General features: G+C 44.7%; 1 protein-coding gene across 3 annotated transcripts in view; it reads right to left on the bottom strand.

Moving 5' to 3' along the window:
- The window catches only part of HECTD4 (HECT domain E3 ubiquitin protein ligase 4), a 234,016-nt gene that overhangs the window by 99,949 nt on the left and 118,859 nt on the right, over window positions 1–15,208 (bottom strand). For all 3 annotated transcript variants that reach the window (XR_005776144.1, XM_040416050.1, XM_040416049.1), the window contains exons 27-37: window positions 14,742–14,846; window positions 14,545–14,633; window positions 13,523–13,698; window positions 13,293–13,428; window positions 11,987–12,128; window positions 11,067–11,233; window positions 8,934–9,080; window positions 7,528–7,712; window positions 6,511–6,664; window positions 5,195–5,475; window positions 4,503–4,692 (exon numbers count right to left, since the gene is read on the bottom strand). Coding sequence is in view for 2 of the 3 variants with exons in the window: in XM_040416050.1 (XP_040271984.1) it covers window positions 4,503–4,692; window positions 5,195–5,475; window positions 6,511–6,664; window positions 7,528–7,712; window positions 8,934–9,080; window positions 11,067–11,233; window positions 11,987–12,128; window positions 13,293–13,428; window positions 13,523–13,698; window positions 14,545–14,633; window positions 14,742–14,846 (1,772 nt within the window). In the remaining variant the exon portion in view is untranslated. The remainder of the gene's footprint in view (window positions 1–4,502; window positions 4,693–5,194; window positions 5,476–6,510; window positions 6,665–7,527; window positions 7,713–8,933; window positions 9,081–11,066; window positions 11,234–11,986; window positions 12,129–13,292; window positions 13,429–13,522; window positions 13,699–14,544; window positions 14,634–14,741; window positions 14,847–15,208) is intronic.

The raw sequence follows: 15,208 nt of genomic DNA, 5'->3' as shown, positions 1-15,208 counted from the left end.
GATGCCGGCCTCAAATGCACAAGAGGCAAGAAAGGGTTAAAATCCTCTGCATTACCAGCGTGCACAGGGGTGGATCCCCAGATATGCCGGCCTAAAGAGGTGGCTGTGCATGAAAGGGTTAAGGCCATTTTTAGGACCGGGGCGGGCTCAGCATGCTTCTGGGGGAGGGGGAGCAGGGTGGGAAGCCCCTGCGCACAGCCGATTAGGGCATTGCTAGCCCCTGCATCGGCCGGCCACAGAGACCAGAGCAGCACGAAAAACTGACGGGGACTGCACCCGCGGGCCGGGCGGACACCAGTGCGGGCTGCACAAACAACATCGTGGCCGGAACACCGAACGCATGGCAGTTAACTCCCTCCGGAGCGGCGCGCCCGGCATCCGCTCCCGAAAGGGGTGGCAATGTGCTAGGTGCCGCTCAGGAAGATTCCTGTGGAGGTGGAAGCGGCGTCTCCATCCCGTGGGCAGGCAGACACAGCGCGGGCGGGCAAATAACATCGTGGCCGGCACCGATGCGGTGCCGGCCGAATCGCATGGCGGTTAACCCCCTCCAGAGCGGTGCGCCCGGCGTCCGCTCCGAAAGGGGTGCATAATGGCGGAAGATGACAGCCCCAAGAAGAGATCGGGAGGCTTCTCAGCTCCCTTCTCAGCATGTTCCTGCAATTTTGAGAGCCGAATCGCGATGCCCGTATTGACCCCTTATGTGCAGTTGTCCCGCCTGGAGGACAACAATGAGCACCTGTGCCAGGGGTTAGAACCAGAGGGGGAGTGAGGTGCTGGACTTGCTAAAAACCCTGTGCCTGTAGAATCTATTGCCACTAAGAGGGAGGGAGAAGACCAGACGACCCAGGAGAGTTAACGCATGTCAGAATGGACATACTTACCTAGTCCCGTGTACTCACCTCATCTTCTGACTTGCCGCCATCTTCACCCCTCCTCTGGTCCAGCAGGGTCACCCCTTCAGCTACTGGCACCGTAGTGGCAGGACGCTGGAAAAGGGGGACTTGGATGGGTGACCCCTTGGCTGGCGGGATGCAGGGGAGCGAGGCAGCCCTGGTCCACCTAGTCTTCTGTGGGGGAGGCAGCAGTGCGGGTGACCGGCACTGGCGCAACCCGACACAGGGAGAACAGGGAGGCGAGGCGTCCACTGTTGTCCCATCTGAAAAAGAAGGAAAAAATAAAATTAAATAAAAAATCTTCAGGAGATTCCCTGAGCAGGGAGGTCTTGCCTCCTATTGACACTAGAAAAAACTGAAGCTCTCTCTCCAGGCTGGAGGGGGAGGAGCTAACAGCTTTTACTAGTGTTAACGCCTCCTAGAGGACATAGCTATACCCACGGTTCCTGTCCCCCCCCAATGAATATGGGCGAGAAACACACAACGGTCGTGTGCATGAGGCCTAGTAAAAAGACAGAAGGTTTCAAAGAATGATTAACACAACCTCTTAAAAACCATCAAGGTTGGCATGTTCATGGAGCCTTAGGAAAAGTTTAGATCTGAACATTATAGGGCCAAGTACTTTGTAGGTTTATTTTAATTTTTTCAATGTGTATTCCGTTTCCTACATAGAAGCATTTTGTAAAAGCCTCCATTGAGCTGCCATTGGAATACAGTTTTATGCAAAAAGCCAATAAGAAATTGGAGGATATGGAGTACAGTCACACATGGAGCAAGATTCAAACTAATCCCACCCACATGATGTTGCAGTGGAAATCTACCTGTAACGCAGATGCATAGGGTGAAATCCATTGTAAACTTTCAGCAAAAATTATGCTGCAAAATTGCAATTCCATTTAGAAAATCCACCCTATGTGGCCGTATTCTTAAAGGAAATCGGTCGTCAGTTTTATGGTGTCCTAAGGGCAGCGTAAACTAGTGACAGACCACCCTAAGCAAAACAATGGGTCACTTTCTTTAATTGTCGGGCTGTTTTGCTACTGTACAGGTCCAGTGCATGCCGAAGTGTCCGGATATTTATGCCCACCCAAATGCTGCTGATTTGAGTCAAAAGTCAATCAGCTGCAGGGGGGCAGGGAGAGGTGGGAGCTCATGAATATCAAGACTTTTTGGCATGCAATGGGGCAGTTAGCAGCATCAAACTGGTGACAGATTGCCTTTAAAGAAGCACTCCCACAAAAATATTTATTTTCTGGTCCATGATGTAAACCAAGCATGTCAAACTCAAAGGCTAACATGGGCCAAAAAAAAAAAAATTTAAGTTTATGTGGGCCGCATCAAAAAAAAAAAATTTTTTTTACAATATAATGCAGACGGATCCGTTCTGAACGGATCCACCGTCTGCATTATATGAGCGGATCAGTCTCAGACGGATCCGCTCTGAACGCAAGTGTGAAAGTAGCCTTAGGGGCGAGAACCTGGGATCTTTCATCCCTTGTCCTATTCAGCTCTATTAGGGTGAATAGGACTTCACACTGTCCCTGCTGCTCTGTGCCTTGTGCACACAGCATCAGGGATGTTACCATGGCAACCAGGGCTTCTGTAGCGTCCTGGCTGCCATGGTAACTGATCGGAGCCCCAGGCTTACACAGCTGGCACCAATGATTTTAATACTGGGGGGGTTGAGAGGGGCTGGCGCACTGTGCCACTAATGATTTTAATGGGATGGGGGGTTGAGGGGGGCACACTGCACCACCAATGATAAATTTCCCCTTTATACAGGAGGCTGGTACTGGCAGATCAGCAGTTAACCCCTCAGGTGCGGCACCTAAGGGGTTAACTGCCTCTGATCGCAGCTCTCTGTCAGCGGCAGGGTGCCGGCAATGCGATTCTGCTGCCGGCACCCGCCTCCTGTATTGTGTTAAAGACTGACTCTTACTATCAGGCCACACAGAGCGGCGCCCAGCGATGTCTCAGCACTCACCATTAGTCCTGGGCGCTGCTCCGTTCGCCCGCAGTGCTCCATTACTGTCTCCTCTCCTGCTCCACATGCTGCTGATTACTATCGGAGCGATGGGAGGAGACATCAGCTTCACTAGTGGGCGTTCCTTCTTCCTGGCTGTAGCGCTGTCCAATCACAGCGCAGGAAGAAGGAACGCCCACTAGTGAAGCTGATGTCTCCTCCCCATCCCTCCGATAGTAATCAGCATGTGGAGCAGGAGAGGAGACAGTAATGGAGCACTGCGGGCGAACGGAGCGGCGCCCAGGACTAATGGTGAGTGCTGAGACATCGCTGGGCGCCGCTCTGTGTGGGAAATGGGAATAGTCCTATCATTGGTGGCTCAGTGCGCCCGCCCCTCTCTCCTCATTGGTGGCGCAGTGCGCCCGCCCCTCCTCCCCCCCTCTCTTCTCATTGGTGGCAGCGGCAGCAGCACAGGGGGGAGGGAGGACAGCTTCCTTCTCCCCGTGCTGCTGAGAGAACATGAGCGCGCCGATAGCAGCGCTCATGTTCAGAGATACTAGACTGCCGGGCCGCAAAGATATTCATTGCGGGCCGCATGCGGCCCGCATGTTTGACACCCATGATGTAAACTGTAGTAAAGGTAATATTCTTACCAGTGACTGTATTTGTGAGTTATAACCTCCCTTCTGATCCTCAGCCGTGTCATGTGACCAACACTATTCTCCAACTGACACTGGACAGGAAGTTACTTCTCTATTCATTCCTATGAGAATGACATTGACCCTGGGTTCAGACCTGAGCGTTCGCGATGGAGCGCTCTGTATGCGCGTTTGTACCGGCGTTTACAATCGCGCATACAGAGACAAGCGAACGCCCATTGTCACGCGTTCCCGAAAGTCTATGTACGGGAACGGACGACAAAACGCCCCAAAGAAGCTCAAGAACTTTTTTGAGCGTCGGGCGTTTTACAGCGCGATCGTACGCGCTGTAAAACGCCCAGGTGAGAACCATTCCCATAGGGAAGCATTGGTTTCTCCTTGTTGAGCGTTTTACAGCGCGTAGGAACGCGCTGTAAAACGCGCAAGTGTGAACTTAGGGTGAGGCTTCCTTAGGAATAAACAGAGAAACTGGCTTCCTACCCACACATAAGATGCTGTGTTATTTGGAAAAAGTCAGTGCTGATCACAGGACACAGCTGAAAATCAGAAAGGAGGTTATAACGCCTTCACTACAGTTTACATCAGGTACTTTTCAGGTCAGAGAATAAAACTTTTCATGGGAGTGCTTCTTTAAGGTCATATTTAGGATACAAATCATAGAAATGGGGTAGATGTATGAAGTGATAAATAGAGAGCAAACAGGGCAACAGTTTTAAGACATCACAGAAAATAAATAGTGTACTGTACTGAACCAGAATACTGCATAAGATATGGCTTCTGAACGTCCATGATGCTCTAGAGAAGTACATGTTTGGTTACCCTCACCACCTCCTTTTTCCTAACACACTGGAGCACAATTCATTGCAAAAAAGCTAGCATCTTTCAGCTATTACAAAAGTAGTCATTATCCGCTCTTACACCACAGCTATACTGGAAGGAAAGAAATATAACTGAAAAGTATTTTCTTCTTTGCACTCTGCTTATTACCTTAGCAAAGGTTGCAGGACTTCATGGGAAGACTGATCTTCTCGTTTGTGAATAAAAATTGATAGTTTGCCGTCCACAGCTTCACTCTCCTCCCCAGTATCTTTATCGCCCTTCTGAGAGCCTTTAGGGCTGCTTTTAGATAGACTGCTGTCTGGTTCAGAGGCAGTCGGGGAGAGAACCGTCTGACAACCTGCAAGAGAGGAGGATGTCAGAAGTGGTAGTAATAACAGCTCACCATTAAAGGGTTATCCAGGAATGGATCGGCTGTTTCAAGGAGCCACCATACTCCCCATAGCTCTGGGGAGCGCAGATGGCTCTTGGCAGGCTGTACACAGTACAACGTCTGTGCCTTGGTACTGCAGCTCAGCCCAGTTCACTTCAATGGGGTGAAGCTGCAAGGCCATGTGACCAATGTACGGTGATGTCACATGGTCTAGGAAGAGGCTGTGGCGTTCACGGAGCGCCGAACTCTTGGGTACCGGGTGTCGGACCCCTGTCGATCTGATATTGATGACCTATCCTGAGGATACGTTATCAATATTAATTAACGGATAACCCTTTAAGTAAAGCATTTATACTGATCTCTGCTGCAATCATTTTGTACAGTCGGTGAATTTGGTTATCATGGGCTCCTCCTTTGTTTTAACACATAATCCCCAGGACTTCACTCGCTGCATATGTTCGGAATGTACCTGGTACCACATAATCAGCCAGTTTTGCCAATAACAGTGATGCAATCTTTGAAGCTGGGTCACTTGGATCTTCCTGCTCGCTGTTAAGAGATGGTACAGAGTAGCTCCACGGTGGAAGCTCCACATTGCCACAATCTTCCACGCTCATGAGGGGCAGAGCTGCGCGGCATAGCTGGAGTATTATAAGGACAAGTTTTGGAGATGGGCGCTGATCCAGCAGCAGAGAGAGAAGCTTGGAGACACAAGCGGGCTGGCTCAATATTGCTTTTCCTATTTGACTCCTGTGTAATTAAGTAGTTACAATTAGTGCATGGAATCAAAGGAGCAAACACACATCCTGCTGTTTCACTTAGTCTCTCAATTCAACGGACTTCATCTTGATGGGCTTTTAATCAGAGAAGCATGAGCACGTATGCAAATGGTATCTAACATTACTAGATAAAGCGACAATCATAACATCAAGTCGCCTGTATGTAACCTGCTTACAGTTTATATTATTTTCACAAGTCCTGATCTGGTGATTTGGGGACCAGCAGAATAAACTTGACATAAGTGTCTGTACCTCAAAGAGGACCCGGCAGATCTCTTGACAAGTCTGTTTTAGTAAATAATTGTAATTCCCATAAGTAAAAAAATTTAGGAACCGGTTACCGCTCATGTCTTAATCCTCCTAGAAATGTATAAAATAAACTGAGAACTGGGCGTTAACATTCCCTTTGGCAAAGGAGCATGTCCCTACACATTCTGCCACTGTCTGCACTGACCGGATAGTGTCAGAGAGGGCACGGTCACACCGAGCTAACCATTTATTTATACATTTCTAGAAGGAATAATAGAGGAACGGCACAATGCAGAGCTCTAAGTAAAGATGATCCAAAGTGATTATATTTTGAAGAATACAATAGTTTACTAAACCAGAGGGTGCGGACTGAACCTCTTTAAGACTGCAGTCTTCTGTCCTCATATTTACTAATCCAGTTTCTATTGTATGTAATTAAAAGCACCATCATGTGTGTCTATAGATCAATTTACTTTCAATGCTTCACTTGTATGTCACGTCAACATTGAGACGTGCTATAATCCTCTTCCACTCAGCAATTCCATGGATGCCTTGTGTACACAGAGTTGAATGTATACAATCACTGGTTTTCTGTATGGATATGCATGCCACAGTATGATGCCTACTACCTTGGTTCACAATTTTGCTCACTTTGGGAAGGGCTGAGTTGATGGCAAACTGACACTTCCTCAACACTTAGAGGCTTTAAATGTAATGTCAATATGAAGATCAATCTTTAGAGGTTCCTATCGATTACCTAGACAGATCATTAAGAAGGCTGAGAACATCCTGAAGTGCATCATTCCCAGCAGCCTGGTTACCACAGCATTCAGTGGCTCGTGCCAAATGGTTGGTGAGGAGAGTGGACACCTGTCGAGCTAAACCCGAATGTACAGCCTCTGTAGATCCTCCTTGAAATGGTCCCAGCAACAAAGATTAAAAAAGGTGAATAACATCCACGTTATTAAGAATGAAATGTAAATCATATAAATAATATATAATCAGACAAGTATGTTATATACATATATACAAGAACACACTGGGGGAAGTTCACTTTCACAGATTTTACAGAAGAATTTGTCACGCCAAAATTTCGACCATAACGCGCTGGTGGTTACCTCCTTTCCCACTCATTTCAATGGAAGGCAGAGCTGAGGAACGTGTTCCTGTGGCTTAGGGCTCATTCAGACGACCGTGACGTTTTTTAAGATCCACAAATTCTGTAACGCCTGTGTGCGTTCGCAATTTGCAGAACAGACAGCCTATTATAGAAATGCCTATTCTACGCGGTGTGATGTCCGCATCTTTTGCGGCCCCATTAAAATGAATGGGTCTGAACTCGTTCCGCAAAACTGCGGAACAGAATACGGACCCATTCATACGGTGGTGTGAATGAGCCCTTAAGGACACTGTTGCACCGAGTAGGGACATGTCACTACAAGCCACCACTCCGCGATTGTCAGTCCCCTTTTGAGATGCATGGGAGGCAGAAAGGACACGGCCCCACTGAAAACCCACCAAGGACTGTGTCCTTTCTGCCTCCCATGCAGCTCTTTTCTGTCAGCACCAAAATTCCACTGTAAAATCCATCATGCAAACGTCCCTGATGTTAATGTGTTTTCATCTTCAATCAAATAAGCACAAGCAAATCCAAGGAGCAAGCTACAGTAGACAAGCAAGAGCATATAGTACAACACAAACAGGACTAGGACAGCTGCAACTTCTGTACATACACACACATCTATACATGTAATAGCGGGAAAACAGGGCTAACCTTCTTCCTTCTCCCACTCTACACATCTGTTGGCTAGAACCTGGAAGGCTGCCCATGCCATGGTTGCCACTTTCTGCTTCTTGGTCTGTTTTTCACTGGAGCTTGACTCAGTTTGGTTGCTTAAACTGCATAATCTGTCCATGAGCTGCACCAATCCACTGCGTACCAAGCACTTTTCTTCACTCCTTCATGACGAATCCACAAAAGACAATTTAGTTTTCTAAGAACACAGAGCTGTCATTTTTATCAGATGCAAGTATTTCTAGTTAGCGCTGAATACAAGTGCTATCAATCCATCCAAACAAAACTCGTTCCTAAACTGGTGGTAAACTAGAACATGGAAATAAAAATATATATTCTACTAAAAATACATAAAAAATGACTAACAAATAAAAACCCTTAAAGGGGTTGTCCTAGCTACAGGTATTCGAGGACCTATCCACAGGACGGGTGATCAATATCAGACTGGCATGGGTCAGGCTCACTGCATCCCCAATGAGCAGTTGTGTGAAGGGGTCGCGGTGATTATGCAAGGACTCGATCGTCTTCAGCGTTTACCTGTACACTGTCTACATTGTAGAGGTGGCGTGGGAAGGCTTGTGGAGAGTGTCTGTGAGAATTTGGACTTAAAAGGCCAAAAATGAATCAGGACATGGTGGAAACATCACAACACAATAGTTTTAAAGGGGTGTATATTTATCCCAATTATGTGTGGTACCCTTCACCTTCTATACATAGCTATACCTCTGAGTCTATATAAAAACCACTGATTGTACATTATCAGGATAAACTTCCAAACTCAAGCTTTGCTACATTTCTATCATTCCTTATAAAAGGTCATGGTTGCATGGTAATTACAGCTGTTAGTCACATTCAAGCGAAGAGCAGTAATTACCCTCCACTGTGGGCTTCACAGCCCCTCCAAACAGACGATCTGCAGGGGTGCTGCAAGCCTGACCCATGCCGAAGTGATATTAATCACCGGTCCCGTGGATAGGTCAAAAATATCTGTAGCTAGGACAACCCCTTAACTCAAATACAGTTAAATGTTTTTATATGATTTTAGCATTCAAATTGTATATATTAGGCATATTTCAGGCGCAGATTGCGGCGCAATGGCTAATAAAACGCCGGTCTTAATAGATGTGCCCCATAGTCTCTGATTTAGAATTAGTAGAACAAAAATAAAGTAAATGTAGTTATAAAGTTATTCAACATTTTTAAATTTTAAAGGGAATCATTCATAACTTTTATGCCGCCCTCTCTGCCTCAAGCACAGTCTCTGTTATGTGCCTCTATAAATGTACAATGTAGAATATGTGATATTTATAAAAGCAAGGGCTATTTCACACAGTTGGTTTATCTGCTTAACCTTTTACTCTGCACACGTCTGTGTACAAGCTTACCGTGTGTAAGGTATGGTGCACAACAGACCTATGCTGTTTGCACAGGCAATAGGATAACGGGCACACAGTGAAACCACTGAAGTCATGGTCTCCCCAAAGGCTTCTTGAACTTGTTCCACCATTCCACCACATGTAAGCTCTTCAATTCTGTGAAGAAAACAACCATTACAAAACAGCTACAAGTTAACAAATATTGAGAGCAAAACTAAGTATTAATAGTGGGCATGGTGGCTCTGTTTCTTGGAACCACTATTTAGACTATCCCACTTATTCACTGTTCAAATGCCATTTCTAGAGAGAATCAAGGACCACCCTACAGCAAGAAAAATAAAAAACAAAAGTTCTACAGAAGAAAAGGTGCTCTTCTGAACTACTCTCCACCCAGATGTTCCTTATTTCATTAAGGCCAAATGCACACGGCCGTGTTCCGCGGCCGAGAGCGGTCCGTGGTATGCCGGGCTGGATTCCTGTTCAGAGCAGGAGCGCACGGTGTCATTGGTTGCTATGACGCCGTGCGCTTCATGCCGCCGCTGCACTACAGTAATACACTGGTATGATCTATACGAGTGTATTACTGTACAGCTGCGGCGGCATGAAGCGCACGGCGTCATAGCAACCAATGACACCGTGCGCTCCTGCTCTGAACAGGAATCCAGCCCGGCATACCACGCACCGCTCTCGGCCGCGTGCATTCGGCCTAAAGGGGGTTTCCCATCTCAGACAGTGGGGGCATATCTCTCTGGGACCGGCACCTACACCGAGAACGGAGCCCCGAAAGTTGTGAAGGATACACTACGCATGCGCAGCCGCCCTCTATTCAATTCTATGGGGCCGCCAAAAATAGCTGAGCTGGCTCGGCTATTTCCTTCGGTCCCATTGAGATGAATGGGAGTGGTGACTGTGCAAGAGCGGCGCACTCGCATTCACAACTATGGGGAGAGTGTTTGGTTGTGGCTGGACTCGGGGAAACCCGGGGATCTCCGGCCACCACCTTGACCGATCCGTTCCTTGTAGGTGCAGGTCCCTGAAGTGGGACCCGCACCTATCAGACAATAGGAGCATATCCTAACGATATGCCCCCATTGTCTCACTTGGGAATATCCCTTTAATATTCACTAGAGCATATGGAAAAATTGTGTAAAGAAGACACTCCTTTAAGAGTCTATTTTAAAGGGAAATTTTCGTCTGACATTTATGGCATATTCAAAGGACATTTTCAGAATGGGGCTCCATCTACTGCAGATATGCCATAAATGCCCCTTTGAACAATTGTGAAACTCAACTACTTAACATAGAAACATAGAATGTGTCGGCAGATAAGAACCATTTGGCCCATCTAGTCTGCCCAATATACTGAATACTATGAATAGCCCCTGGCCCTATCTTATATGAAGGATGGCCTTATGCCTATCCCATGCATGCTTAAACTCCTTCACTGTATTTGCAGCTACCACTTCTGCAGGAAGGCTATTCCATGCATCTACTACTCTCTCAGTAAAGTAATACTTCCTGATATTACTTTTAAACCTTTGCCCCTCTAATTTAAAACTATATCCTCTTGTAGCAGTTTTTCTTCTTTTAAATATTCTCTCCTCTTTTACCTTGTTGATTCCCTTTATGTATTTAAAAGTTTCTATCATATCCCCTCTGTCTCGTCTTTCTTTCAAGCTATACATGTTAAGGTCCTTTAATCTTTCCTGGTAAGTTTTATCCTGCAATCCATGTACCAGTTTAGTAGCTCTTCTCTGAACTCTCTCCAAAGTATCAATACCCTTCTGGAGATATGGTCTCCAGTACTGCGCACAATACTCCAAATGAGGTCTCACTCGTGCTCTGTAGAGCGGCATGAGCGCATCCCTCTTTCTACTAGTAATGCCTCTCCCTATACACCCAAGCATTCTGCTAGCATTTCCTGCTGCTCTATGACATTGTCTGCCTACCTTTAAGTCTTCTGAAATAATGACCCCTAAATCCCTTTTCTCTACTGAGGTTAGGACTGTATCACTGATTTTATATTCTGCTCTTGGGTTTTTACGCCCCAGGTGCATTATCTTGCACTACTGCAGAAATGCATTTACTAACTGCCCATACCAAGTATAATTCAAGTATAATAAAGCAGAAAAATAGTCTTGCCTTGGTCCTCCTTGCAACACCATTGTAACGGGTCCAACCAGATGCGTTACTCCTCCGACACGAACCGCAGCTGTTAGCAACTCTCTCATGTGCACTAGGGCTTGTTTACGTGTATTCCCACGGCGCCATCTTGTCTGAGCAGCAAGTAAAAAGCTACTGCTGGATACCTTAATATGTGGGAATGCAAAGAATTCATACAATCATTAGAGGTTTCAAATTTCCACGCGACTAAACACAATATTGCTTCACTTTACATATATACCCTACACATGTAGAGGCTAAACATACTTTTTACATTTAGCCTTAGACTACTAATTGCCTCATCTTGACATGTGTTTTTATACTTTTTTGCTAAAACTTAACTTTTATTATCCTTTTGTTTCCTTATTCTTATCTAACCTACTTAATTTAAAACTATCATCAGGTCTTCCCTTAGTGTTATGCTATTTTATTTTCATAGGTCACTATTCTGGTAGCTGCGCGCTCGCTCCAGTTATTATTTAGTATTCTTTTGTGCCTCCTTTTGTTGCACTTCTTAAGGTCTCCTGATGCTTAAAATCTTATGCACTGCCCCCCAGTGCATAAGATTTTAAGCATCAGGAGACCTTAATAAGTGCAACAAAAGGAGGCACAAAAGAATACTAAATAATAACTGGAGCGAGCGCGCAGCTACCAGAATAGTGACCTATGAAAATAAAATAGCATAACACTAAGGGAAGACCTGATGATAGTTTTAAATTAAGTAGGTTAGATAAGAATAAGGAAACAAAAGGATAATAAAAGTTAAGTTTTAGCAAAAAAGTATAAAAACACATGTCAAGATGAGGCAATTAGTAGTCTAAGACTAAATGTAAAAAGTAAACAATATTGATCACGTATCATGCACTACAAAATATAAGTAGGTCTACAATATGACTTACAGCTTGATCGGGATTAGTCCCAATAAATGCAAAGAGTTGACCTAACAAGACACTGTAGGTGGGCTTATCTCTGTTATCTTCAATAGCCAGAGACTGCAGAAGTGTAAAAGAGCTGCTTCTGTGACTCGCTGCATTCCTTCTCCTGAAAAACAGCAACACATTGGAAAGCTGTAAATGTTCATTAAAGGACCAGAAATCAGGAAAAAACCTTATCCGTCAACCACTCATTTTACTTTAATTCTTTTCTAAACGGGGTTTCCAGGGTTGAAATAATCTTCAGCATAGGTCCTTAATATCTGATCTGTGGGGGGGTCACAAAAGAATCTACTCATCAGTTGTAGAGGGTTCAGGACTGGCTGACCACTGGGGCTTTTTAGGTCTGTAAAGCCACATCCATTAGTCATATGGCCTTTGTGCAGTTCCGTTCCATTCAAATGAACTGGATTGAGCACAGTCACTATACAACATACAACAATGTTCTGGGTATAGTATGAAGAGGTTCCAGTGCTCGCTTTAACCTTCAGACAGCTGATCGGCAGGGGTGTGGAAAGTCAGATCCCCATCCATCCGATAATGATTGACTATCCTGAGAATAGGTCACCAATATTTAAAGTGGCTGTGTAGTGGTGTAATACTGATGACCTATCCTCAGGTCATATGAGATCAGAGGGAGTTTGACTCCTGGTACCCCCACTTATAAGTTGTTTGAATGGGTGTGGCACTTGTGCGCGTGCTGCTTCCTCTTCAAAGTTTACCTGCATGTCATCTCCTTTGTAACAGTGGCGCAGGTTAATTACAACTGCCATATCTCATTCAAGTTAAGGGGACGAGCAATTGTAATAGCGGATGTAGAAGAACTGAAAGGAATAGTGATAACACATGTCACAATGGTATTTCCTGACAAAAGCCATTGAAAGCCTTGAAGAGAGATATATATATATATATATATATATATATATATTTTTTTTTTTTATTATTATTATTTTTTTGCTATTGTTTACTCAACTTGTTAAGAGTTCCTTTTAGTTCTGCTGCATCTGTACACTGCACTGCCGCTGCAAAAAAGACTGCACGCAGGTAAACTTAGGACAAACCAACGTTCACATGAGCGCCACAACACCTTCAAATAGCTGATCGGCGCTGGGAGTCGGACTCCCGCTATCCTGAGGATAGGTCATCAGTTTGATTCCACTGCACAACCCCTTTAACATATGTTGACTGAAATAGTACACTATGTGTGGCTAGCTGTAAAAACCATGATGTTAGGCTATCATAAAGAGAAACCCATGTTCCATATGATGCCTACCTTGAATTTGATCTAGTAAACTCCAGGTCACTACTGCCGATCATTTCCAGATCAGAGGGTGCAGACATGCTTCGCAGGAAAACTGGCTGGCACATTGCATGGGCTATCGCCTTGGCCTCAGATACAGATTTGCAGGCTGAAATATGCCAACAGCATACAATTACAAAGAAATGGTACAACAAATTCCATACACATATATATATATATATATTTTTTTTTTTTTTACATACCTGGAGGCTCGGTAGGTGTGCCAGATATACTTCTAGTGATGCCAGATTGTGCGGCTATGGTAACATGAAGCAGTAACTCTGCTCGATTCATCAAACTCCTCACCAAAATTTTAGTTTTTGCCATAGCATGTGAGGATTTGTGAGTGCTAGAATTCACCTCTTGGAAAAATCTCTCTCTGGCGAAAAAAAAAATATTATATTGGATATATAAGTTGCATGGTTTTCAAAATGTATACTTATAACAGACCAGAACCGTGCAGATACAGCCTATTACTCCAAGTAATGATCTACTAGGTCAGTGGTGTACTTTCTACCTGCTACGGGGGTCGGCGCTGAACTCCTCTTTCCAAAAGTAAACACTGCATTTTCATGCAGCCACCGCTAGGGGGAGCTGAATGCAAAGGCATCATTTCCGCTTCCATTCCAGTAAATAGTAACTGTATACATTCTATGCACTGAGCTCCCCCTAGTGGTGCCTGCAGGCAGACAGCTTTGTAATAGATAGGCAGCAGGAGATTTATCAATGTATTTATGTCAGTTGTCTGGTGTAAATACATTAAGAAATATGTTAAGAAGGTGTGCCATATTTAGGAAGCTCCTATTCCACCTTTTCTGACATAGAAGTTGAGGAGGATGATCGATTTTTAATTTATTTTTTTAACTACAATTTTCTTTAAATTAAAATTTACTCTGCTTAACAAACCATATATATGTCAGGAACCTGAAGCGTTGCATTGCCTGGGAGTGATTGTCGCATTCCTACTTAGGAAACTGGGTGGGGCGGGGGGCCATGCAAAGTTTTGCTATGGGGCCTTATGAGATCTGTGTATGCCCCTGCTCTAAGTCATTTACATGACATGGATGGGACAACACTGACACAACTCATGTGCACACAACACCCCTGTGTAGATCACCCATACATAAGTAAGAGAACAGTCAATATGGATCATTAAGGGGATTATTTAAAGAAAAATGTAACACATGATGAACTGCCGCTGTGGTTCCTGGCTTCATCTACCTACCTGAGAGATAAAACCATATTCTCAGGATCACTTCCATCAAAAAGAATTTCTTTCATCGAACACAACAGCTCTAATTCTTTTACTTTGCTCTAAGGACATAGCATAAAACCGGAATTAAGAAGTGATCGTTCTGATGTCAGAGAAATCCACATGAAATTAGGCTCAGTATACAGGAGGGGTTATAAGGGTTTGCTTACCTCATTAAAATGGTAGTCATAAAAGAACGGAGCATTGTTCTCTAGTTTTCCCTTGGATGCATCCTCCACTTCACTGTGCCATTTCTGCTCCAGTTCGGCAACACTCTGTCAAAAAATGTATATTTCCAATGGTCAAAGATTTATTTCCCTTTCGAGACACGGCCTAATTTTAGTTTTTCTCTTTCACTTTTCCTTCCCTGCCTTCCAAGAGACATCATTTTTATTGTTTTCTGTTCACATTGCTACATAAATGTATAAATTACAAGTTTTCCTGAATCTTTTCCCACAAAACTATGGGGGTCATTTACTAATCTGAAATACGCCAGGTCTAAGCTTGTGGGCGTGGCGTGGGCAGGCTGACAGGCCCGTCTCATTTATAATTTTCTACTCCTGTTTTAGGCATAGAAAATGGTCTTCATGCAAGACAGCTCGGAAGCTGTCTTACATTTAGAACCGACGCTGGATGT

This window comes from Bufo bufo, chromosome 2, assembly GCF_905171765.1.
Source record: "Bufo bufo chromosome 2, aBufBuf1.1, whole genome shotgun sequence".
NCBI classification, from domain to species: domain Eukaryota; kingdom Metazoa; phylum Chordata; class Amphibia; order Anura; family Bufonidae; genus Bufo; species Bufo bufo.
The sequence above is the reverse complement of the archived record's forward strand: the minus strand, read 5'-3'. Positions and strand labels throughout refer to the sequence as shown.